This window comes from Anopheles gambiae, chromosome 3 (genome assembly GCF_943734735.2).
Source record: "Anopheles gambiae chromosome 3, idAnoGambNW_F1_1, whole genome shotgun sequence".
Lineage (NCBI taxonomy): Eukaryota > Metazoa > Arthropoda > Insecta > Diptera > Culicidae > Anopheles > Anopheles gambiae.
Window position 1 is genome coordinate 25,757,828 of NC_064602.1, and position 25,675 is coordinate 25,783,502.

General features: G+C 44.9%; 1 protein-coding gene across 12 annotated transcripts in view; it reads right to left on the reverse strand.

The window, feature by feature from the left end:
• Positions 1–200: 200 nt before the first annotated feature.
• The window catches only part of LOC1280066 (1-phosphatidylinositol 4,5-bisphosphate phosphodiesterase classes I and II), a 96,768-nt gene continuing 71,293 nt past the window's right edge, over positions 201–25,675 (reverse strand). For 9 of the 12 annotated variants that reach the window (XM_061662554.1, XM_061662556.1, XM_061662558.1 and 6 more), the window contains exons 5-19: positions 24,945–25,078; positions 16,176–16,361; positions 15,096–15,293; positions 14,829–15,011; positions 14,586–14,766; positions 14,066–14,444; positions 10,588–10,724; positions 9,702–9,915; positions 9,187–9,344; positions 8,472–8,642; positions 7,869–8,385; positions 6,830–7,641; positions 6,642–6,751; positions 6,051–6,195; positions 201–5,973 (exon numbers count right to left, since the gene is read on the reverse strand). In XM_061662554.1, coding sequence (XP_061518538.1) covers positions 5,755–5,973; positions 6,051–6,195; positions 6,642–6,751; positions 6,830–7,641; positions 7,869–8,385; positions 8,472–8,642; positions 9,187–9,344; positions 9,702–9,915; positions 10,588–10,724; positions 14,066–14,444; positions 14,586–14,766; positions 14,829–15,011; positions 15,096–15,293; positions 16,176–16,361; positions 24,945–25,078 — 3,744 coding nt within the window. In that variant the 3' untranslated portion in view covers positions 201–5,754. The remainder of the gene's footprint in view (positions 5,974–6,050; positions 6,196–6,641; positions 6,752–6,829; positions 7,642–7,868; positions 8,386–8,471; positions 8,643–9,186; positions 9,345–9,701; positions 9,916–10,587; positions 10,725–14,065; positions 14,445–14,585; positions 14,767–14,828; positions 15,012–15,095; positions 15,294–16,175; positions 16,362–24,944; positions 25,079–25,675) is intronic. The other 3 variants (XM_061662565.1, XM_061662566.1, XM_061662567.1) reach the window with 2 other exon arrangements.

The window sequence follows — 25,675 nt, forward strand, 5'->3', positions numbered from 1 at the left end:
GGTTTGCAATTACGGCACATTATAACAATAATAATTGGCACCAATCAACCGTCAACCCCCGAAACACACTGATAAGAGAATGGTGCACATTGCGGCAGAAACCGAAAGTCCATTGCACTGATCCGAACGAGCGCGGTTTAATCTTTCTTTCTTCCGGAAGCGTCCTGCTCCTTTCTACGCAATGGCAGTGCAGTGCAGTGTGTTTTTGCATTAGCTTTTATTCTCTTTATACTTGTTTAATGTTTCGGTGTGTATGTGTGTGTTTGTTTCTTTGTTTTTACTTTTCAATCACAACAACAACCATCTTGTTTTCCATTTGTCCTGTTTGTTTGGTGGATTTAACGCCAAAAGGGGGGGGGGGGGGGGAAGATGGGAGACGTATATTTGCGCATACTTTTACAAACGTGTGCAGCGTGATTTACTTTTCCAATCTGTTTTCCTTTCTACCCCTATTCTTTGGCTCGTCCAAATTGTTAAAGCGTTTGACGTGAGCCTTTCTTCTTGTGTTGTTTTGTTTTGTCTCTTCTTTTTTTTTAATTCATTTGTTTCGGTGGAAAAAGTGGGTAACTTCATGTAGCGGTTCATTCATATCAATTATTTCAAATATCTATCCGTTTACACATTAATACGATAGCTGCAGTGGATTTCCTGTTTCTTTTGCTGCTTCATCTCTCTCTCTCTCTCTCTCTCTCTCTCTCTCTCTCTCTCTCTCTCTCTCTCTTTCTCTATATCTCTCTCTCTTTCTCTGTTTATTTCTTATTGTGTTTTACCACTTTCACTCACTTCACTTCTTTTATGTTTTGATAATCGATCTCTTAGTTGCAAGAGTGTGTAGCCACTGTTATACTATGAAACACCTTACACAGTTAGTATAATCAATAAGTGTATCTTTGCTTGCGCTATAGTTTTGTTTAATGTTTGTATGTATCAACTTCTTCCCCAACCAACTAACCAACCCTAAAATCCTTTCTTTTTTTTTTAAATTCCGCTTCTAGCTCTTGCGTTTCTTCCTCTTTCCTCTCTCCTCCCTGGAAGAATCCAAAAGCCTACGAAGCGACCCAACCAGTACCAGAGCCACCATCCAACGTTAAATCTACAAAAAGGTGATAGGAAAGTGAAACACTAGGGCTTGCTATGGGGAAGAGGGTCGGGGTGGCACCACTGCCGCCCCTCCCTCTCCCGCCAGCTGTCCCTCGATCGCTTCAATCACATGTGTGTTGTGTCACAATAAGATACTGTCGTTTTTTTTTTTTAATTCCTCCTCGGACACCCGTGGGCACCACGCTCGCTATCCAACGCTATCAAGCGCCGCGCGGACACCACATCGGATGATCCGATTCGTTAATGTACAAGAGTTTGATCACCGGCCCACCACCAGTGGGGTGATGCCCGTTGATCGGTTCGAAAACGAAAGCGAGCGGTGTATTATCAGTCGATGAGGCAAAAGGGATTTATGAAGGATGAAAGTTTTGCACAGCTGAAACACGTTTCATGGTTCATACTTCATCTCTCGCCAAGGAAAACAAGGAAAAAACAACATCAACAACAACAACAATCCAATTTCATTCTAATCACTTATGGTTAGTATGGTGTTTTTAACTGTTTTTTTTTTTTGCTTCTCCTCTCTATTAAGTTACAATCCCGTTCGTCCGCTCGTTCCATTTTACAGAACTACCAAAACCACTTTCGAGCAGTAGTTGGGGATGTTTAAAAAACGCAACTATTAACAGTCGAATGGAACCGTTTACTATCAACTCCATCTCCTTTTCAAACTATCCGTTATCGCTAAAGAATGCGAGACAATGGTTGTGTACGTAAAGCTACATGGTTTGACTGCTTGCCTTCTGTACCATTCCTTATATGCTGCGACCTTGCTATTGTGTAGAATGAGATGTTTATGGAACAGTTTGAGAATGAAGCATTTGCGACTAAAGGACATCGCAATGAAAATGGATTTTTTCGATACATTTTGATGAAATGTGAGTTTTTGCTTCAATAACAATAAGTGAGTGGTTGTGCGCACGCGCGTATGATAAACATACCCAATTATCAGTTTCAACCTTTTTTGTTTTTAGTTTTTCTTTTCGTATGTTGTTTTGTTCTTTTACGTTCAAGGCACATAGAGATAGAAAGTGTAGTGTGTTTGTGTGTATGTATTTTTTTTTTCGCTTCATTTTTTATCGGTTACAGTATCAAAGTTTAAGTCCTTCCATCAGTTAGCGCAAGCATTCTTTTTTTACAGGCAAATACATCCAAAGCCAGAACGATCGCAGATTTTCCGTCGTTTAAAAACGAGGAAAACATAATTAAAACTTACACAGAAAAAATAAATAAATTGAATAAACAGTCTAAAAAATGAAACCAAAACAGATAAATAGTTCAAAACAGACTCACACACAGAAATGGTTTTCCTTTGTTTTCTTCAGTAGTAGCTCAGTAGAGTAGCTGCCTCCCACCCACGTGAGGTTTTCGTTCCGAGAGTGTACGAATCCTTCGAATGGTTCACGTAACGAAACGGCCTAACGTGTGTTTCTCATAAGATGACAGTGTCATTGATTGTCTTCGTTTGTTGTGTATGTTCTGTTTTCTTATTTATTCGGTTAAAATAGACTTAAAAAACGTATAAAATAACATGTAAGTGAAAAACGGAAGGCTAAACCAAAGCATTTTGCACACGAGATGGGCTAAAACGAAACGAAAGCTAAAAATAAATAATTCGTATAAAATTAAGCCGCTTTTATCCCCGTTTCAGCCTGGTTAGCTCTTCTAAGAAGAACACAGATAGCTTTAAACCTGTCCTACCCACCCCGTTTATCCCGTTTTTGTTTTATGCGTAGTGATACAATTCATGGAGATATATATATGTAATTGTTCTCAACAACTAACTAGAAGACTCGCTAAAACGCACACACGTACAATCATACACATTCACACATACAGACATACGTATACAGACACAGGGCTTTCGAGTGAAGGGAAAACCCAGAGATGATGTGTGCTGCTTATCGTGCTGTGGGAAATTGAAAAATTATCCGCACAAGTATTTGCTACTATTTACAACCCGTTTACATCCGGCCAACAATGCTATCCTCCCTCCGCAAACACGATTCGAGCTTTTCTTCCCCCGCCTACCTCAGCTGCTATGGTGTGTTGGTGGGTTTATCACTTGTTTTTTGTCTCTCTTTTCTAACCATTTTTTTGTTTTTGCTTCATCAGAAACCTACTTCAAGAACGTTAACATCAACTACATACACGCACACACACACATACATACACATACAAACTGCTTTACATTCCCACTTCGGTGGGCGAATGTTTAGCTGTCCCCGACCCGTGTTATATCCCTTACATCCGTATAATGACAATAGTAAATAGAGTTTCTTTTGTTTAAGTTTGTTTGAATGTGTGTGTGTTTTTTTTTACGTTTAACTACACGTTTCTTCCAATTTCCCAGTTTTTCTCCGCGATCGCGGTTTCCGTTTGGCACCACCACTGCAAAGAGTGCAGTGCGTACAGCCGAAGGCAACACACGATCCTGCAGATAAAAACTGAGGCGTTCAATTCAAATAGTGCGTTGCTATTGGGTTTGTTTTTTGCCTTCCTCGGTTAGGGTTGTCACCACTGCCCACCCAGACAACTCGGCGCGAGGAAAGGTCCGGTACCAACCATACAAAAGGTAGGGACAAAGAGCAGATTTAATAAGATATGCCGTAGGCTGCTGCAGCAAAGAACCCGGCCAAAGGTTCAAGCTGTTTCGGAGGAGCCGAACTTCCTGTATGTTTGTGTGTGGATCCTGAGCGATCCAACTCGAGAGCACAAGCTAATAACATCAATAGTCTACATATATTTAAAAAAAATGCATTTCATTAAGCTACGGCGATTAATATGGTGTCCACTTTCCGGTGTCACTGCTACAAACACGTATGCGCTATGCGGTTATCGAGTAATTATTGCATTTGAATTATTTCTGATTTTGAAACGTCTTCGCTGTCCAACAACATTGACTGTGGATCGTTTTTAGTACAGGGGGTTTCTTTTAGTACCAAATGGGTGGGTGTGATGGTACTATGATACTACTATACTGGGTCTGGGCGTTCAGTTACTGTTAACATGTACCTGTTTAATGCATATATGTACGGTATGTAAGTGCATTACGGCTGCGCGAAATTCCACTGCGTATGATAGTAGTGTGTAGTAGTAATAGTAGTAATAGTACGTGTGCGTTTACAGCTTGCAGTTACTAACGCTTTGCACGCTTATGTGATTTTGCCTAACGGAATGCTTTCCAAATCTTGTCGTTCCTCTATCGGTGTATGTATGCGCTTTAAAGCTGTACCATTTGTTTTTCTCTTAGTACACCGCTCATCGTTGCAGGTTGTCCGCTGTTAACTTATTCGAGCACGGGTGAGTGTGAGGCGAGAGTAGTGCAAAGGTAGTGAAACCAGCAAGATAACGAACAGTTTTGTACGAAGCAGAGCGCGCACAGTGTAACGAAGTAGTACAAATTATGGCTACATACAAGCATGTTCTCTGGCACGCTTTGTTTTGTTTAAGTTTCTCACCGTTGGTGAGTTCTTGCACTTAGAGTGAAAATTCATGTTGACAGTTAAGTAAAACGTGTGCTGCGCAGCATTGAACAGTTCTGTTCGATCCTCCTCCTCAAAGCTTTGATTTTGAATCGAGAATCTTTCCTTATCTGTTTACCACCTTTACCCCTTAGAGATTTATCTCCTTCTTACGAAATCTTTAATTCGTCCTTAAACGATAAGATTGCACATTCTGCTGCATTCGCTGGGTGCACTTTTGAAGTGCGCCTTCTGCCCCTATCGACAATTTGCCAAAAACCACCACTAAACAACCGTGTTGGTAACACATGCTACTAGTTTCGAGAATTTACTACCGTACAGCGTCGTTTTCTAATAATACCCTTTCAGATGACCCGTGAAGTTCCGGTGAGTAAATCGATGAATGAGAGCTTGCTTTCACTTTTGCCACCATTCGCACCGATCTGTTAACTCCAATTCCAAAATTCTCCCATTTACCCCGAACCTGGTGCCCGTTCGATTGCTTGTTTTGTACCGATTTCTAGTTTTCTGTGTGCTACTCTACCTTATCCCCGCTCCACCAATTGCTACACCTGCTGATCTAATAATCTAATCTAATAATTCGAGGTTGGAATTGAAACAACACAAACACACAACATTGAAAGGCTGCTGAGCTAACGTTCAACGCTTGCTCGGCTTGCCGTCCACTAAAAAGTATTATGTGCTTCTCGAAAAAATGCCTTTGCTCGCGGAGTTTTCCCCCACCTGTGAGATTCGGCATTGAATAAACGAGTATGAGTACCATTTCCCCGTGCGCGTTCCCCGGGATCTAAAAGAAACTAACCTATACCTAAGCTACTAACACGGCTACTAGAGGAGCCTAGAGTCGTGGAAGAAAAAGGGGAGTGTGTGGCACAAACGATTGGGCGCCCAACGATTCGGCCGATAAGATATCGCCGACCGCCGATACGCCAGCAAATACGATAACAGTAATTAGGCCAATAAGTTGCTTGCTATAAAAGTAAGTTGTTGTGCTGCCGCTGTCTGTGACTCGACGAAATGTACCACTAGCAGACCTTTTTGCAGTTCACAAATATGCCAGCTCTTCGTGGCTGTCGGGAGGGCCGGTATGGTCCGCGGATCCCCATACCCCGATGCGATAAGCTCAGTTCGGTTTCGCTCCTGCGCCATCGCCCTTGCCGACGGGCGGTTATGCGTGAGCATTGTTAACGTTGTTCTCGTGGTTGCTGCCGGCCGTTCCACCGGCACCGCAAATGTTTCCGCTCGAGACGGACGTCGCCGGCGGATGGTTGGTGGTGGCACCGACCGACGAACAGCTCGTGGTGCTGTTGCTGGTGTTCAGGTGCGCTAGGAATGTGTCCGAAATGAAGGCATGCGATTCCGCTTCCTTTTCCAGCATCGAGCGGGCCTGCAAACGAGGATGCGAGGATGGGTTAAGAAAGGTCGGGAGATGTATGTTTCGAGCCGCCGTTGGGCGTTGCGTACCTTCAGCTTGTGGTCTTCCAGTCCTTGCTTCACGGAATCGTGCTGTCGCTGCAGCTCGTCGCGCTTCCGTTCGTAGGTGGCCGTTAGTCTGACCCGCTCTGTGACGCCCTTTTCTACGAGCGTTGTGTCAACCTCTCGTTTCATTCTATAAAAAAAGGTAAGGTATTGCAATAATTATTAGTAGTCCAAGTCCAAAGAGTCTTCAGAGATGGAAGATCTTTCACTCTCCAATGAATATTCTGATCTAGAAACAGACAGAGTTGGTCAGCTTTTTTCAATTATGTATTATACTTCCTAACAATTAGCTCTAATTATTGATTTATAAAATGCGAAATGAGTTCTTTGGTTACTAAGGGAATATCCCAAATAATAATTTAGTATTCAGTTATTGAAATAATCAATTAATTTACCAAGCACTTTAGAGCCTATTTTGAATACTCCCCGGTTCATCAAATTCTTGAGTTTATCGTTAATGAAAGCTGTGTTTGAAGTCAATAAACGGTATGGACATTGGACAATATTCACGGCTCTTCGTCAGAATTGTAGATCCCAAGTTGAATTAATTCCGTGTACTAAAAACCATACACTCACCTCTCCAGCTCATCTTTATCTTTGTGCACCATTGCCAGTTGCTTTACCTCGCTTTTGCGCGATAGCTGCAGCTGTCGCATCACCTCACTCGTTTCTCGCTCCAGTTGCGTCTGGAAAGCGGGACATTTTCACATTATTCCAACCCATCTTCGGACATCAGAACTCCTCCAAAATCCACCAAAGCTTACCTTCAGCTGCTTCATCTGCGCATCCTGCGACTGGCGCAGCAGATCCTCCGCCAGCGTGTAGATGATGTCGTGATACTTCTCCAGCACCTCCCGATAGCTTCCAGCATGGTCGCGACAAATCTGCCGCAACCGTTCCGCCTGCGCATCGCCCGTACCCTCCGCGTCCGACACGGACGCACACGGCGGTACCTTCACGTTCATGTCCGCCATGTTTTTGCTGCTGAAGCGCTTCACCAGCTTGTTGCCCATGCCGAACTTGGACTTCTTGACCGGTGCATCACCACCGCCGAGATCCGTACTCTTCTGAGCCGCATGTATCTTCAGCTTCTCCTTGTCGTGGCTCTTCTTCAGCGCCTTCAGCTCCTTCTCCAGCGCTTCCCGCTTCTTGCGGATCTGCTTGTCTTCGAAGATTTTCTCCAACGGATCGGCCACTATCTTGCCCCCGTTCGCGGCATTCAGCCCCTCACCGGTGGCCACGTTCGGCGTGTTGGTGGTAGTGGTAAGGATTGGTGCACCAGAGCCACCACCACCACCACCAGTAGTCGTCGGTTCTCGCGAGGTGGTGGAGAGTTTGGCTGCGGGAACGTTCGAATGGTCGAGCGATGAGGATTGTGCAACGGGCAGGGCAACCATCTTGGTGATCGCTTCCAGCGGTGCTTCCGCATCACTGTCCGCCGTACCACCGGCACCGCCCTGCGACGATTGCGTGCCAGCGACGGACCGTTGCCTCGCCGGGCTGCTGGTCGTGTTGTTGGTTTCGCTCGACCGGAGCGTGTCACCCTTTTTGTTCGTACCTAAGGACACAACGACAACTGACCCACGTTAGGATGACATAAAACGACGGCAACCACAAAGGGATTGGAGAGAGGGAGCGGGAGTTAAGGAATACAAAACATAAGAGAAAACAATAAATAAAAGCACCGCCACAATAGCATCACGATGAAAAGAAACAGAATGCTTGCCCGCACACGCGGTGCATGGGATGGATGGGATGGAGTAATGGAATAACAAAACAAACCCGGCACGGCAACACACTTACACGAGTCCTCATCCGACGGTTCCATGTCCTCCTGCAGCACGGCCAGCTGCTTGGAGCGCTTCTCCTGCTCGCTCTGGTACTTGATCGGGTTGGCGAGCGCTTCGGCAAAGTCGGACAGCCCGTCCGGCACGTAATCCTTCACCACGATGCACAGGAAGAGCGTGGCCAGCGGTATCGGTTGCCCCACCTCGGTACGCAGCGTCAGATGGCGGTAGCCCGGGCACAGCCCTATCACCGGCAGCACCCGATGGCCGATCAGCTTGCCACCCTCCTCGTACGCCGCTATCCGTATGCTGGCCAGCTCCGGCAGGACGACCTTCTTAAACACGAACGGTTCCTCGTCGTACACCGGATTGATGCCATTGTCGCGCACGATTTTGGTGCGAAATTTTTTGCGCACCGTATCGGCCGGCAACCCAAACATGTCCACCTCCACGTACGTGCCCACCTTCTTGTCGGTGAGAAACTGGCCCGATATCACCGTCACCATGACCGTGCCCGCAATAATACCGTCGACCTGGATGAGAGTTTTGAATGAACAGGAAGAGGAAGAGGATACGATGAGGCAATTCCGTTCGCGACGAAACCGGACCAAGTGCGTACCGTACTCTCGGCGAACGGGTCCAACCGTCGGTCCTTGCGGCGCATGAACTCCGGCTTCAGTATGTACCCGCACCGGTGGTTGTACTCGAAGATGCCAAGGTTGAGCTGCATCGCCAGGTCAAGCGTTTGGTAGTTTAACGCCACCAGCTGACATCCAGCGTTCCAGAAAAGCTGAAAGTAGGAATTCCCAAAGCTCAAAGTTTAGTGTTTATCAACTCTGCCACATCAGAACTAGCTTTGGAGAGCTTTCATTATTAAATCGCTATTCGACATCGCAACCACGCCATAAATTGCCTTGTTTTATCAACAATTATCAATAACTAATCGATCCTAAACAGACAGTCTACCCCAAAGCCACAATCGATTTACATCAGTCGGCAGTAATTATGGCTGGTCAGTGATACGCTGATCATCGAACCGATGGGCAAACCCCACCCCAGTGCCAATAATCCAATTAAACCACTTCAATTTGATAGCGCTGGCTACAAATTCCACACAAATCAGATGCAGCGAGCAGGCGCCCACATTGCCCACTTGTGACGAGGAGAATGGTTCTAGGCGGAGACCGCCAATATCATTAGCTGACAGGCAGCACCAGTCGAAATGAAAATGCAATTCCACGCTACCGGTCGTACGCACAGTTTGCCCGCACTCCTTCCCACGTTTTAAAACTTGCCCCGCCGTTTGGGGAAGATAGGGATGCACTAACACTTACCTGGGGCATAAAATTGGAACTGTCGAAGCGTGTACCGGCTGGGTAGACGCGCGAAAGCTGATGCTTGTTGTAGTTGACAAACTCGATGGGACGCTCCTTCAGCAGCGTGGTTGCCTGCTTCTCATCAAACGAAGACATCTCGTAGAAGCGTGCCTTTTCTGTGAGGATAGAGCAAAACAGAAAAAAAGGAAAACCCAGATAAATGGCATACACCGTTTAGACTGTTCAAGTTCCCCGCCGTTCCACCTTCTTCGGTGTCGCCGTTGCACCGGTGCAGCGGCACAAGGAGGGAAGCCCGAGTGAATTGGGGTAGAAAATTGTATGATAATCCAAGCGAAAGCCCGAATCACCTAGCGTCTGCTATTGACAGGCTACGGTAGATGGTACGGGCACACCGTTTGATAGTTTCGCTCTGTGCGGGGTTTGGGATATGAAGGGGATACAAAACCTGATGGTGGAGTGGCGAGTGCCAAGATAGGGAAGATAACAACTTTCGCTGGAACGATGGTACATACTTTCCGAATTTTCGAAGCTACTGAAGTGCACCGGCTGCACGTAGTTGACGAGGGCGGATATTTCCGCGCCCGCTTCAGTCTCTTTGGTTTGGGGCACCTTGTCCGCCTCGCTCGCACCGATCGGGCCGACCACGGTGCCGGGCATGGACTCGTCATCGCTCGAGCTATCAGTATCCGACGATCCCGTGCTTTCCTTGGAGCTTTGGCGAATTTGCTGTGAATATGTACGAGATGAAGCAGACAAGCGGTCGGTTAAGTAGGGCCGCCGGTAGAGCGCAAAAAAGAGAAGGAGAGAGATTAAATTTATTCACATGAAATTGAGCTAACTAATTGTCAATCGAAATGGTAAATGTATGCATGCGGAGAAGACTTTAAATATTTAAACTAATTGAAATAGTGCCCTTTCCCGCAGTCGTTGGAGCATTCACCCGACTTTGCGACAATTTACAGCTCATTTTCTCGGCAGACATCATTATCTGCAAATTGTAAATTGATCTACAACCCTTTTGCTAGCAGCACTACCAACCAGCAGCATCGTGTGCAGACACGCGAACGGTGCAATAAGTTCGGCCCGATAAGAAGCGGGATAAAGATACCAATCTCCCAATCGACTGCCAGACACACTGCAGCCCCAACGATTGTTGCTTTAGCCCGTGCGCTTTAAAGATTTCCGCTATAGGAGCTTAGTGTACCACTGTGGGCAGACACACCCATGGTGGAAAGAAAGGACCACTCCCACCCGCTTACATTCTTGAAGAAAGCTACTGGCCGGATGCTGCTGAGCTGGGTGAACTGGATCGAAACCGATATGGATAGGGCTGGACGAGACGTACGTACGAGTGCATGTGCAGTGGAATGGTGAGGATAGTAGTATTGGTAGCAGTACCTGCAGTGGTGGTGCATGGTGCGGTATTTCTCCGTTTCCGGTTGCTTGCAGTGGTGCTGCCGTGCCATTGTTGTTGCTGACGACGACCGTGCCATTCGGTTCGTCTTGCTGCGACGGCGGTAAGCTTGGATTTGCTGCTGTGTTTGCGCCCAATCCGCATTGGTGGTGGTGGTGTAGCGGTGATGGATGATGACGATGCAATTGTCGTGAAAGAGAGAGAAAGAGAGAGAGAGAGAGAGACAGAGAGAGCATAAAAGAGTGAGCTAGAAAGCGCTAGGTGCAGTCGGTGCATACGCGGTGTAAAATTCATTTAATGAAGCAAGAGCACTTTAAAGTATGTCATTTTTTATCCCTTAAATCCACGGAAAAGTAGTTTTCGTGTTTACGACGCGACTGGAATTGATGTGCTGCAAAAATTGCGGATACTTTATCCCACTCTACCAAACCAACTCTTCCCATACGAAGGGTGAAAAGTCGTACGCGGTCGTGCATTGCACATGGCACCGAACGACTCGGTACGACACAACAGCTTGGCGCGAGTGAGATTTATCACAAAACGGAATGCTTCTTCCCCAACTCCCCACACATGGGAGAGAGAGAGAAAGTGCTTTCGATGCAACAGAGTACAGCAGCATTGCACAGGGCTGGGGATTGAGCCCGGGCAACCATGGGTAATGGAACTAAATCGCTGTTCATCAATTGCTAAGTGCGCCTGCAACGGCGTATCCTCCTGAAACGTATGCAAATAGCAGTGCACATTTGTTTGCTTAGCTGTTTAGTATCGTGGAAGACACAGATTCGTGGAATGCTTCCATCTAGCTAGAGGAATTTGCTAGAGAATGTGTGGCGAGTGATTTGGGTCGGCGGGTGTTTTGACAAGTTAAAGTTCTAAATAACTACTTGTGGTGGTGGTGTGATTGCTGTGCAGAGGAACAAAATTGAGAATCAAATGTCGCGAGGAGCGCGTAATTGAATTTTATATTTGCTCTAAATTTGATGTGGTACGAAGTGTATTGGTAGCATTTGTTTGCCTGTTAGTTAACTCAATCATCGCGGTATGCAGGTATTTACAATGAAATTTTATTAAACCTAATGCCGATTGTATTCCGATTTGATTTATGAGTTTTAATGTTCCAAGAAAGACCTGTCTCGTGGTACTACAGTCGTCAATTCGCATGACTTTAACAACACGCACGCCACGCAACACTCACTATCCTGCTACGAGTTCATCAATAAATCATAGATAATCAAAATCATTAGAGGTTTTGGCAGGCCTAGACTAACTAAACATGGTTGCACCAAATAAGAAGAACAAGCAAACTAAGATTGTTTGGAGTATTCATCCATCGAACAATCTGACACCAGCAAACATTATTCTTCGATGGCTTTCAACACTTCAATGCAATAGAAAAAATCATTAACGTTTGCATTAAAAATATGGACAAAAATAAACAATTTTTCATGGGGTTACCACACTGAAAAAACGAGTAATTGCCCTTTAGTAATAATAGTATCTCATGAGTCAGCAGCCCAAATTTGAAAGCTCTATCAGTCTAACTCTAACCGCGATGGGCACAAACAGTGAAGCAACTCCGTTCAGAAGCGTGCGCGATCAAAGAGTCGCATCCCGCAACGACAAAAACGGACATCGTGCGGTAGTTTGTGGACGTCGTATAAGCCTGTCCCGGCATCTACAACATCTTGGCATTATTGGACAACAATGAGAGCATCGAAAGAAAGCCCAGCTCCGAATGGCCGACGTCCCTGACCAACAAGAAGCTCCAAAGAAAGCTGAAGATGAAGATCGAGCGAAAAGTTATAGTATTGCTTTCGCTTGCCTGGGAGGTCGATGCAGCTGGTCGAAAAATGTAAAAATACCAGGGGAACATAACCATACATGTCAAAAAGCGGAAATCGCATCGATTGGGTTCGGAGCTGCAACCAATGACGACAAAGCTAGCAGCGATCTTTTCATGAGATGCAACAGCTAAATATCGATGTGACACTCTACTCACCGAACCGGTCCATCATCCTAGAGGTGAGTCCCATCGAGAATTTCTCGACGAACATGATTCGAAAGATCTCAACAATTTTGTCGCAAAACTGAAGAGTAATTGATAAAAATTGAATGATAGAACTCAAAAACATGACTGCACGCCATGGCAAAAATTCCGGATGACTGACGGAAGGTAGCTCGCAAGTTCGTAGATTTAATTTTGCAAGAAGGCTTAAATTATTACTTTTCAATGTAAGTTTGTGAAACTCATTTATCTGTCTTAGTTTTTTTCTCTAGCCATCCGAAATTAGTCCATTTTTTATTCAAACTTTGCAATTATTAGTTGATGGCCGTCTATGCTTTATTCTGTGCACTATACCATTTTTTGGATAATTAAAAAAATATAGATGTATAAGACTATAGTAAAAAAAATTAGTAAAACTGTTGAAACAACAAGATATCAATACTTTTATCATAACTAGTGATGATGAACAGTCGATGATCCCGATGATATTTTTACTTGAAGAATGATCGTTATAATCACTAATGCATATTGAGTGTTCCCGTTTCATCCCAACTCAGAACATTGAAATAAAAATACAGCAAATTCGGATCACAGATCCTTCAATTCAGAATTTTAAGACATAGGAGAATGGCAATCAACAGTTATTTGCTGTCTCAATCAAAAGTACATTCAAATTGTTTCTAAAAACAAATCCCTCATGCTCTATATTCAAAGTAATTACTGCACTTTTCCATCAACCGGAACCCTTGTATATCCAGCTCCAAATAGCACCCAGTGTAATTATTTTTCATCAACAAATGCATGATGGCCCATACTGTCACAGACGCTTTCCAACAATCCCGGTTCAATTGAACTAGCTTTGAACTCTTACTATCCTATTTCAGTACGCCTGCAATTGGACGCACACAAAAAAAAACCCATTAGGAGCATTCACCAAGGATTCGTACCCAACATTCGAACCGCGTGCTAGCCTTTGATCATCGGCCAGCGCTGTGTGCAATTTCGCATCTGTGAAACATTGTTGCATTAAACATTCATCTGTACGCTCCCCGTTCGTGTACCCCTCGGAAACTATCACATCGACACAATGAGCATTCCGAATGCGTTGGACAGTGGGGGAAATCAAAAAGTTTACTGCACCCGTAACTTTTTGCTCCCCTAGCTTCGACAGACAGCAAAAATCGATTTGCAAACATCGCCGCGCTGTGGCCGGCCCTGTCGACTTCCAACTCCCCACAATCGACTAATGGAAACTCCACTCTTGTCGCCCGTTTGCTTCGCACTGCTCCACCGTTGTTACATCCCGCATTATCTCACCCACAGAGTCACTGGGGGTGGTGGTGTCATTATTCGGTCATTTAAAACGAGCAAAAGCGACAGCAAAATCGAGCAAAAAAAAAACAACAGACTAAAGTGGGTCGAAAATGAGTCCCTCCATCCCCTTGGTGCTGCGTTACCTGCATTTGTACTGTTGCTGTTAACGGCCGGTGTGACCCCGGGTGTGTTGCTGGCAGCGTTGGTACTGTTGGCACTGCTGTTGTTAACTGCTGTGGCATGTGCATTAGCTGCGGTACTGTTACTATTGCTCACATTGTTCGCAACAACCGTGGTGCCGGCGGGTGGCGGCGGCTGCTGCGGGCTCGATACAACGGTGGCCGCCTTTTTATGGTGATGATGGTGATGGTGGTGATGTTTTTTCTTGTTTTTAATTATAATCTTGCGCTTCAGCAGGGCGGGCGGCGGCAGCTCGACGTTCGATTCGAGCGGATGGGAGTCGAGCGGCCGGTCCAGCAGCATGTCGCCGAATATTTCCCGACAGTAGTTTGCTATCTTCGCCTGTTGAACATGACGTGCACAAGCAGAGACAGACAGAGAGAGAGAGAGCGAGAATTTGTATGTGTAAGCAGATAAGTCGGTGATTATCAGATTAAAAGCAATCAATGTCGAGATTTGATCCTTTGGCCTGTGACCACCTACCTGTTGCCTCGGGTTGCAGTGATTCTCGAAGCTTAGTATCACAGGAAATTCGGACGTCTTGAAGGCGGTCTCGGCAATCGCTTCCAGCACGTCCTTGGCGCAGATCTCCGGCACGAAGGTGTAGCCGTGCACGATCACCGGCTCCTCAGTGCGCCCGTTCCAGAAATCGAGCTCCACACACCTAGCCGCGTGGAAGTGAAACGATTAGCTTTTTGTCGTAACTGCACGATCTGCTCCACTTACCGGCAACCGGCCAACAAACTTTGGCGATAGATTTCGACCGAACTTTTGCCCGTCAGCTGATGCCCGGTCAGGTAGGTGTTGTGGGACGAGTTGATGAAGTAGTGCGCCATCGGTTGATCCATATCGTCCGACAGGTCCAGCTTACTCGCCGCCATGATGGGATTATCCTCGGACATCAGATACCTAAAGGCAGCAGGCAGCAACCGATCAGTACCTTGTAGCTCCTCCCCCGGCGTGCCTAGGGGTCGCCCTCCACCCCTTTCTTACCTCAGGAAACCGTCGAAGCTGAGCTGTCCCTTCTGGGCGTTAAACTTGTTCGGCTCGTACTCCTGGATGAGATCGCGGGCCCGGGCCGTGTTGGCGTACGGGTGCAGGATCTCGTTCAGCCTCGGATCCCGCTGGGTTTTGTTGAGAAAATCGACTAGCTGCGACGTTGACATCAGGCGTCGCTTGGAAGTACCGACACTGGAACGAAAATAGCACGAGCACGAAGCTACCATTTACACGAATGACCCTAAATTGAACCGCTTTGTGAATTCACATCGTGCAAGATGATTTGCCGGACGATCTACGAATCAAGCGCACTCCAATCTCCAATCGTAATTCATCAATCTTCGTTCGAGTGGGCACAAGATACCGGCACAAGATACTGTTTGCACAAGAGTGGCGGCGGGGGCTGTAACTATTCACTGCAGAACAGGGGGCGAAATCGCTTGAAACGGATAACTTACGACCCTTACCTTACCTAGCGCACGGTGCACATTCACGGGAGCGGGTGGGACTTTTTATCGAAAACCTACTTCAACAAAAAAACACACTCTCATCGTCTCAAATGGACCCCGTCTACACTAGACCCCGTAGCGCTTTTGTTAAGCAAGCGACACCGGGAGAGGACGCCAGAACGGCAAAAGTAAACCAACCAGAAGCGGTTCGTTACATCCATCGAATGTTTAACGACTCGAAAGGCGCGCTCCGGGTACTCGAGGCGTATCAATCACTGTCTTGCCCGAGTCGGTTCCGGTGTGATTCGGTGAAGTGTATAAGCTGCATTCGATCGGTTCTGATTACCATCCCAAGCCAGCCCGCCCCGTTGGTTGCTTCCCGGCACAATAATCAATATTTGTGGTACTTCAGGAAGAAGGGCTCTTTTTTCTTTGGCAGAGCTAGAAAGTGGTGTGTTTTTTTTGTCATTCTTACCCACTTCTTGATATTGCACAGATAATCCAACAAACACTGAAGTGTGCACACGCTGTGCAGACATTTCATCTCATCCCCCGCCTGGCGCCCAGGGCACCCACTTAAACTGCCAGCAAGCCCAACCCAGCCATCCTAGCCATCCATACTTACAGCTCATCGTACACCTTCTCCACCTCGGTGCGCTGGGAAAGGTTTTTGTACAGATTAAAAAAGTCCTCAAACTGGAACTTGGTCAGCGCGAGGGTATCGCCTTTCCCGGACGGCAGCCCCGACACGTCCAGCGCTTTCTCCACCCGCCGCCGGTCGTCCTTGTTCGTGGCGAACGTTTTGATGATGCTGTAAGAATAGAAAAGAGAGAGAGAGAGAGAGAGAGAGAGAGAGAGTGAAAAAAATGAAGCGAATCAGAAGAATTAAATCCGAATAAGTATGCAAACTGTTGATGGTGGACGATAAGAAGGGGGGAATGCGGAGCGTCCGTCCTGAGAGGACACAAGCACAATCGGGAACTTTATGCGAAACAACGTCGGTAATCCGATCAACCGCATTTAAGTTGTCTGTTTGTGTGTGATAGAAAGTTTATTTTGCTTCTTTTCGTTATCGCATGGAAATGTTGTTTTTTTTCCTTTTGTTGGTGCTCACTATAGACATTCTTTTCTAATGCGCTTTTAGCATTATTGTTTTGGGTTTAGCTAAACGACATCCCACTGCAAAAAGGTGTTATAAGAGTTTTGGTAGGAATGAATGGAAATTGACACGTGTTTCAATTCCCTCGCTTCCAAGAACTCTAAAGAATAAAGGAGCGTTTGAGTGTGTTTTGAATGTATTTCCGAACATTCTCGTTGTTGGAGATGGTTTTTCCAGCAAAAAAAAAAAAAACGAAAAAGAAAATAAGTGCGTGCGTTCTATGGAATTGGTAAATTATCTCGCAATCCCTCCTCTCCTGCTGTAATCATTCATCAAGGTTAAGGCTCGAAATTACACTTTTTTAGTCAATTTCTTTATACCCGTGTGCCTCCGTTCCAGACCAGAGCAATCAACTCTGTTCGATGACTTATGGTGAAACGTTTACGAGTTGTTCTTTACTCACCTCGCCCGGGATTGCGAGCACTCCGCTCAGCATAATGAAAGCCATATATTATCCTAGTCTTTTCCAATTTTGTCCAACAACCGCGCGACGTTTCGCCATACATAAACACACGCTTTCACAATCGATTTCGACCGACCGCAATTTCACAATTCTTCTGGGAATTGTGAAGACCGGGCGGAGAGGAGCTATCGAACGCAGAGGAAAAGAAAACTTTTGGCCTTTCTATCGTGTGTCTGTTCCCCACGTGTTGACAAGCGCACGCCCAAGTCATTTCCAAAGTTACCCCCACAGCAACGATAACGACAGGGAAACATAGGGAAGAACCACAACAAACAAAAAAAAACACCATACTGGTACTGGTGTACGCTTTCGCTGGCCTCCCGGGTGCAATAACGAGTCTAATGTTGGATTGTCCGCACTGCTGCTTAGCACGTAATAAACGCCACCATTACTTCCCGCAGACACCTGAACCAACGGTGAGTGGGATCTAGGCATCGGACGCCTTAATGTTTCAGCGGGGAACGGCAGGGTGAAGAGGCCTTCGCCGACTGACCAGAGCATTAAAGTGCTAAGCGTGTGAAGCGTCGGAAGCGAAGCTGTCATAATCCTCCCAGGTGGGCCCAGAGCTCGTCGTTTGGCTGGTGGCTTCTTTTCGGAGCTCGTTTATTTGGCATTAGCCGTGTTAGCAGCACATCTGCCCGCTTCCGGTATACAACGACTGCTGCTGGAGACGCCGGTGCATGTTTATAGCCATAAATCCACCGGATAATATTGCATGTTAGCTGTGTCAATAAGAAGCTTTTCTATATTAATCTTTACTCTATTTTTTGCACTCTCTATCTGTCTGTCCGTCTCTGTATAGCTGCAAAGCTACTTTCGACTAACTAGCTTGAGAACGGGCACGTTCTGGACATATTAGATTTCTATCTTTAGCATACCGAGCAACGGTCAACACTGCTTTTGCTGTGGGTGTGCGGTCAACAGTGAAATAGCAATACAAAATGAAATGCTAAAGATAGCCCCACCGACGCGGCAGAAAGGCAAGACTGCACCGGGAGTATAGCAACGTACTCGAGGCCTGGGACAACATGAAAAGGGCTGTCCATCATCACCGTATATGCCTGATATGGTAGCCGGAAGGAAGGGGCTTTGTTTTTTTTTTGTTCTTTGAAAATATGGTTTGATGTGTTGATTAGAATGTATATGCAACGCATGAAAGCATGTTGTCCGACAAGGAGTAATATTGAATGTTGAGATCCGAAAAATAGTACTTCAAAGCAAGCAATAGTCCCTGCAATGGGGTCTTGTACTGAAATAATGAGTGGGCAGAAGTCACCTACACGACATAAAGTGTAGAGTTTAATATTAATTTCCCTACCAAAGGTCAACATTTCTGTCTGCCTTAACCTTGACGAACTTGTTCAACAACAATATATAGATTTTAATATGTGTCGCTTCAACTGAAAGTTCACATACCAATTGCTCAAGATGGGATAATTTATGTCCTTTAATATATACTTTCCAACAATAGTTATAGACAGCATATAAATTACACTTCACCGCAGAAATATTGCTTGAGTTATAGGTTCTACGAAATTTCACAAAATTCCAATTCAAATTCCACGAAAATAACATAAAAATTGCTCCAGTAAAATTTTGCTATCTATATCTATATCTATCTATATTCATCAAATACTCAACCATACCAAACGATTTCTACTGAGCTTGGCATTTAACGGTCAAGAAAAAGCGAAAAATTATCTAAAAAATAACAACAACTCCCTCCACTTAACTTTCCGCCATTGTGTGAAGAAGACCCAGGCGAATAACCACCACCAGGCCGACCAGCCATCAATTAAGCTCAACCCCAAGCTCACACAGTTCCAATCGACTTAAGATGTTTGCCAGTTTGCCTTTGCTCTCGCACCAACGTTACACCACCGCTAGGTAAGTACTACCGTCGACCATCAAATTGATTCTTACACTTGTTATACATTCCGCAACTCATAATAGCAATTTACGGTCCACTGGGAATCCGCTTACCGGCGGTGGCGGCGAAAGCAGAAAGCACACTTAAAAACATACCGTACCGGGCTGTGCCGATTCTCTCCATGTCGACCTAGACAGGCGATATACCATTTCAATTTACATTAATACGATTACAAACCACCATGCGTCTCCATCTACGGACAGCGGGGCACACTGTAACATGGAACCAAAAAGAACAATCATCTAAAATGATGTTTGCGCTCGCTGGCTGGTACAAATATTGGCCTTGCCTTTCTTCGTTTGCATACCGAAAAGAAATGGATACTTGCGTTTTTTTTTTACTTTCCAAGGTGGAAAAACACATGACACATCAGCAGGTCTTTCTTGTGCTGTTACAAATTGACTTACTATTAAACGGTTTCACGTGTCTGTTTTGCTGTGCGCATAATTGACATGGTATTACTAAAGACAGTAAAGTAGCTACTCTCTTTTTTTACTGCGCAACACATTCAAACACAAAAAAGCGTACCATCATATGGCTTTCATCATCAAAAAGATGAAACTAATAAAAGTACAGAAAAATAAGTAGGTCATCGCAACCCACTCAAAAAAACAACAAAACAAAACTCCTACACGGAAGGGACCATTTCAGCAAAATGTGCGCGTAAAGCAAAATTTAAAATCCTTTCACCAGGAGGAAGCCCCACAACATTACCCAACAGGCGCTTGCGGAGCGGATCCGTACGACCAGAGCGAGCTTTCCTGTGTCGTGTGCTAAAAATACAACGATTGTCATTTCATCATCCACACTACGTGCCATTGTAGAACATTCGTCCGTGTACGGGAGCTGCCGCGTTTCGGTCCCTCGCGTCGCTCCCATCACCACGCTTCTTAGCTTAATTTCCTTACCATCCTGCCTCGGTGGGCGAAGCATTATTTCAACCCATCCATTAAAAACTCCTCAATTTTCGCCTCGACCAAAGTGGCGCACGGTGGTGGTGTAAGCCAGACACGGTGGCCTGATGGCCAGACAATGATGGAGAGCAAAATCTTATCACCATTTATGCAACAACACTCCGCTAACAAACCGAGCGTAGCAATCGGTGTCAGAGCTGCCCGTCACGTTACCAAGTACACCCCGTCATCCGGTCCGGCCACCGTCCAAGCGGGCAATGTGAGAAGGAAAAAGTGCTGCTGCTGCTGGTGCTACGACAGCAAAACACCCAATCTGCCAACCTATTTTCTCATTTCGGCGCGATAGTACACGCTCGTTGCTGGTGCATTAAAACTGGACGTCAAAAGAGTGAGAGAGAAAGAGAGCGATGGACAGAGTGTGCGACACGAGGAAACGTTCACTTGCGTCAGCGAAAAAGGTTTTTGCAGCCTGGTTTATATTTTTTTGTACTGAAACATCCGTTGAGGTACCGGTAGGATTCCCGCCATTTCCCAGTTTCCCACGACAATGTGAACCGATGATGAACGCGAGCGAGCCACCCATTGAAGCATATCCCTGGGATACACAACCTTGGAACCTCTTTTTCATGGTTTCCCTCAATTTGCGTGACTTTGCATAACTTGTTGTGTCGCATCGCCCAGCGCCCTTGTGCTCGGTAGCAATGCGTGCCTCCCGAAGCGAAAAAAGCACAGTTTCCTAAAGAAGTGTCCTGTCAGGTTTCCGCGCGTTGAGTGATTTTGTCTCTCCTTCTTTTTTTTTCGCCAATATCGAAAATCACAAACCATCTGGTTGGTAGAATGTATGTTAAAGGGAGCAAAAAGATGATGCTATTGAAGCTTGTCCTTGAGCATTATTATATTTTGTTAGTGGTTGTATACATCAAGATACTGCGTTCATCTTTTTACCACATAAGGTAAATAGCTAAAGGTAGATCTACAATAAACAATATAATCAAAAAAAAAAAGTTAAAAGTATACCCAACAATAAAGCACAGATTTTAACATCATGTAGTATTGTGTACCATCTAGATTCTAGTTAGAAATCAATGCAATGTATGCAAGACAAAGCCTGTTGATAGCATGACTTAATTGTTTTAGAATCCATTATTATTTTGAGCTAATTCATATCAAACTTCATAAATTACCAAATATTGAAAATCATAGTAGGACAAATAAACAACAATTAGACCAACTGAAGCATCTCATACACTGTTTACATGTCGTTAGGCATATAGGTCAGTCTTGACCAGACCTAATTTCAAGATGTAAGATGAAAAAATATAAACAAACGCCGATTCGAGGTAGGCTCGATCTTACCTCTTTGAATCAGGAGATAGTATTGAATTTTTTAAGCTGAAGTATAAATATTGTTTCAGAAAAAGTTAAAAATTTATTAAATCGATATTTCAAAACTTATTTAAACTACTATAACTCATTTCGGAAAAAGACAAAAAAGACAAAAAAAAGGATTTTAAAATGGAACATTGTTTTTACGGTGGATCGTATTTGTCAAATGGAAAAGATCCGGATGATAAATATTGTTCCACTGACAAGCTGATATTTCAGCTTGTTGACTAGAAATAGAAAACGGGTAAATGTTCTAAAAAATCCAAAGCAAAAGTTTTCTTAAAACATCTGGAACCATCCTTAAAACATTTGGAACCTTCCATTAAATAATCATAAAAACCTCCGTGTAGTAAAATCATAACAACTTCCAAAGATAAAGCTTACACATTTAATTTAAGCTAATATGAAACATAAATGAGTAAATAAAAGATGGATCTTAAATTGTACTCAATTGTACACTAACCCACACGACAGAAGCTCAACTGTAGGCAATCAATACATATTTCAACGTCCAAAACAGCTCTGTTAACGAAGGTACAAAACAAAACACACAAACACACAATGTCATCAGCTGTCACCTGATGTTTATTTACGTAGCAAGCACAACAAACGCGACCACCGTCCGTGACTTCCATTGGCATTGATGTGGGCCGACCCGAGGAAGCCACGGAAACTACCGACTCATCGATTGAATTAGAACCAGGAAGTGACACTACCGGAAAGCCATGGCCAAACCGACGGCGGTGAACCCAGCGAATCGAAAGGACTTCCCGGGCTATCATAGCTTCGACCTTCCGGCTGCCGATCGATCACCTGCGCTAATGTAATTCTCGTGTTCCGGTTGACCGAACCCATTTATTAACCCGCACACATACACATACACGTACACACACCCGGCAAGTATTTGCCTGTTGAGAAAGTCTTTTCGCTAAAGCCATTCGGATGAAGGAAACCCCCACAGCCAATAGGGCTTTTCCCTTTTCCGATCCATCCGGGTGTGCAGTAGCTGTGTGTGCGTGTGTGTGTGGGCACGACCTTATGACTGGCCCGAAAGACACACGTACACCGCACGCGGACTGGTTTTATGTGTCCATATATCATCCCTATCGGCAGCCCGTTAGATAGATTATCTAGCCACCCTTTTTGTGCCCAGTTTCTATATTTGTTCTGTGTGCATGTGCGTGTGTGTGCGGGCGCGTTATTTGCGAATTTGCTACCCCAAAAACGCTCGTCGAAAAAGGTCCCGATCGTATGTTTTTCGCTGACCTTTCCCTTTCACCACCGATCTCAGTGCAATGCATTTCATTTTGGGTGGCCTTCAGCCATACATCTATGATTTTTTTTTTTTTTGGTATTGGAAGGTCGCACACTGCATTGCCACGCCTCAGCGCCAATCGTAATGAATGGTCGTTGAAGTGGCGAACGTTCGGTTACTTCGAATTGGATGTGAAATCGATTTCCGAACTCGATTTTTGCTCTTTGGAAAGCTATTGGAATTTGAATAAGGTTTCGGAATGGCGAGCCTGTTCTTAACCGAGCGCTGTAGCAATACTTGAAGCCGCGTAAAGTGCGTTCTTCCAGTGAATCGGTTCAGAAAAAAGAGGAAGTAAATAAAGGAACAGATAATGTGCTTGCCATTTGTGTGGAAAGCTTTTCCACAGCTGTTTAGGCCGTTGTTTTATTCGTAGCAGCATAAATACGCCATTCGAAGTGAATTCATCCTAGCATGTTTTATTATAAGCTTCATTAAAGGGTTTCCACATTAACTCAACATGTTGCAACGCCAGCCCATCCAATGTGATTAAATTTTAGTTTCAGCCCATAGATTAAGCTCCAAAAGATAAGCAATCTAACTGAATCCTTCCATCTAATTAATTGTATCTTGTTTACAAGCTTCTTCTACACTTTAAGTCCTTCTTGCAATTATTCCCTAAATTCATAAATTCCTCATAAATTCCAAGAAACAAGTTCAGAAATAGATGTTTGATATTATACATGAATGGATGCTTGCCTTCCTTATCACATCATAATTTTATTGAATGTATTTTTTCTCTAGCGAATATTCTTACGACGCAAATTAGAATTTAATTTTTATAAAGTTCCCTCCTTCTCCAACTTTTCTGCTCTTTCATAATCGCTATCTTTCAAAAATTAACCTAATATTCCACACCAATTCCACCAAACATTGCATCACACTTCAAAGTCTGTGCCAGTGTCCCAGTGGCGTCCCTGCAGGGATGCAGGGCTTGGGGAAAGCATTAATTTTTATATCCAGCCACACTCCAACTTCACCCAAGTGTTCCAGATTGTGCCACGGGGCGGAAATTATGTAAATTTCCCCTTTTCAACCAACCGCAAACGTCACTAATGCCAGCAGCATTGAAAGGCAGCATTTCCCAGTGGCAGAAGCAACCATGCCCCACCAACTCTCATAAGGACACGGACCTTTCATCGAAGCGTTCGAGATGAAAGTGTGGAGAAAGTGGAGCAACAAAAAAAAAACAAACAGATATGGTAGCACAACCACATCGTCATTTCCTAAGCGACCTAATTTGACACGATAAATTAATATGCACGGGTCCGCGAGATGGTGAGTGAGAAAATTGTTCCACATCGCGTTTCCGGTCGTATTAGCAATTGCGCACCGCTTCCTACGGGGGCAAAAGGGAAGTAACGATATTGAAATGGTAATAAAAATAGGACAAATTTTATATTTTTACATCTGTGCACTTTCCACTGCTTCACCGTGTCGGGAAACCGAGCGTGAGAGTTTAAAAAAATATGTCGGAAAGTCAAATCAAACCGTCAACGTTTTGCCACTCACCGGTGGGAAAGAAGTAACTCTGGAGGGGACAGAAAACAGCGAGGGAGAGAGAGAGAGAGAGAGAGCAAAGTGCAAATCACAACTGCAAACATCCATCGGACACGAGTCAAAAGTGTCCCCCGCTGTCGAGTGGGGTACAAGTTGAAAATTAAAATAACATCGCGCGTGTTCCGGACGATACCGGCTGTAGATGAAAAAAAAAAATCAAAACCACTCCCGGGAACCCATTTCCGGTCACTTTACTCAAGCAAATGCAACAGCGAAAGCCAGCAAGTGGAAATGAAAAGCGGAGAGAGAGAGAGAGAGAGAAAGCGAAAGAAAGCGCGAGAAAAGGAACACCCCGAAGGCAACCAAAAAAGGAAAACAGAAAAAGGGCCACCCAACCATTCCTCCCGCTGCCATCGTATATTTTACAAAATGAAGTCGTACAGTCAGGAAAACTCCCCCGCTCCGAAAAAAAACCGGAGGGGGGAATGCAAATATTTCTTTACGTCCACTGCGGGGCTGTCTTAATCATCTCTTCAGCAATTTTGCTTTCGTATTTTGCTTCCACCGTCCGCGTCCGCGAGTCCGCGCCCAACGTGCCAAAGATGATTGGCTCTGCGGCAAGCGCCGGCAGCCTCCCAAAGGGCCCAACGGGAAGATGGGGCCAACTTTCGAGTAAATGGTGCGGAGTGTAAAAAGGTGCAAGAAGAAGAATAAAAAGGGTCCTACTTACTTCTTTACCGGAATCTTGCCACTCTTGTCGACCTGCAGGCAAAGTTTGGTGTACGCCTTCTGGAGAAACATGATCGCCGGACCGTTCAGCTGGGTCAAGTTGTACGCCATCCGGATCAGCTCGTCGCACCATAGCTGCGGTAGCGGGGAGATATAGAGAATGTGTGTAAAGGTAAGAGGGTGTGCGCGTGTTAGATATAATTAATGTCTGTTCGGTACCCCGCCGGGTAGATGGAGAAGTATAAACGGACGAGATAAAAACATTAGAGTTGAGCGTTAAATAAATAGTACAACAACCGTGACACACGTTCCCTTCTCCCCGCTCTCGGTGTTTGATTAGGTGTTTCATTAAGTGCTGCTAAGATATTTGCAGTGCAAATAGGGATGTGAGGCGTTTTTCATTTCAGCTTTCCAACACGAATAAAAAAAAATATTTAAAGCTAAATAGAACACCCTCAATACGTCAAAGTTTGTATCATATTTCTAAAATTGGTTGTAATTACACGCTTCAAAACAGGCTCAAGTTAGATACATTTTTTCTAAATTCTGCAAAATTCTTGCTACCCAAACACTTTTTCTGCAACCGAAGCTTTCCACACAAAAAACCGCGTCAGATGAACCTTGATGGCCGCTCAAAGCGGCCTCACTCTCTAGCAGTTTAGTATATTTATTTCCAGAAAGAAAAACAAACTACCGGAACAGCGGCAGCAATAGCGAAAACAAAACAACAAA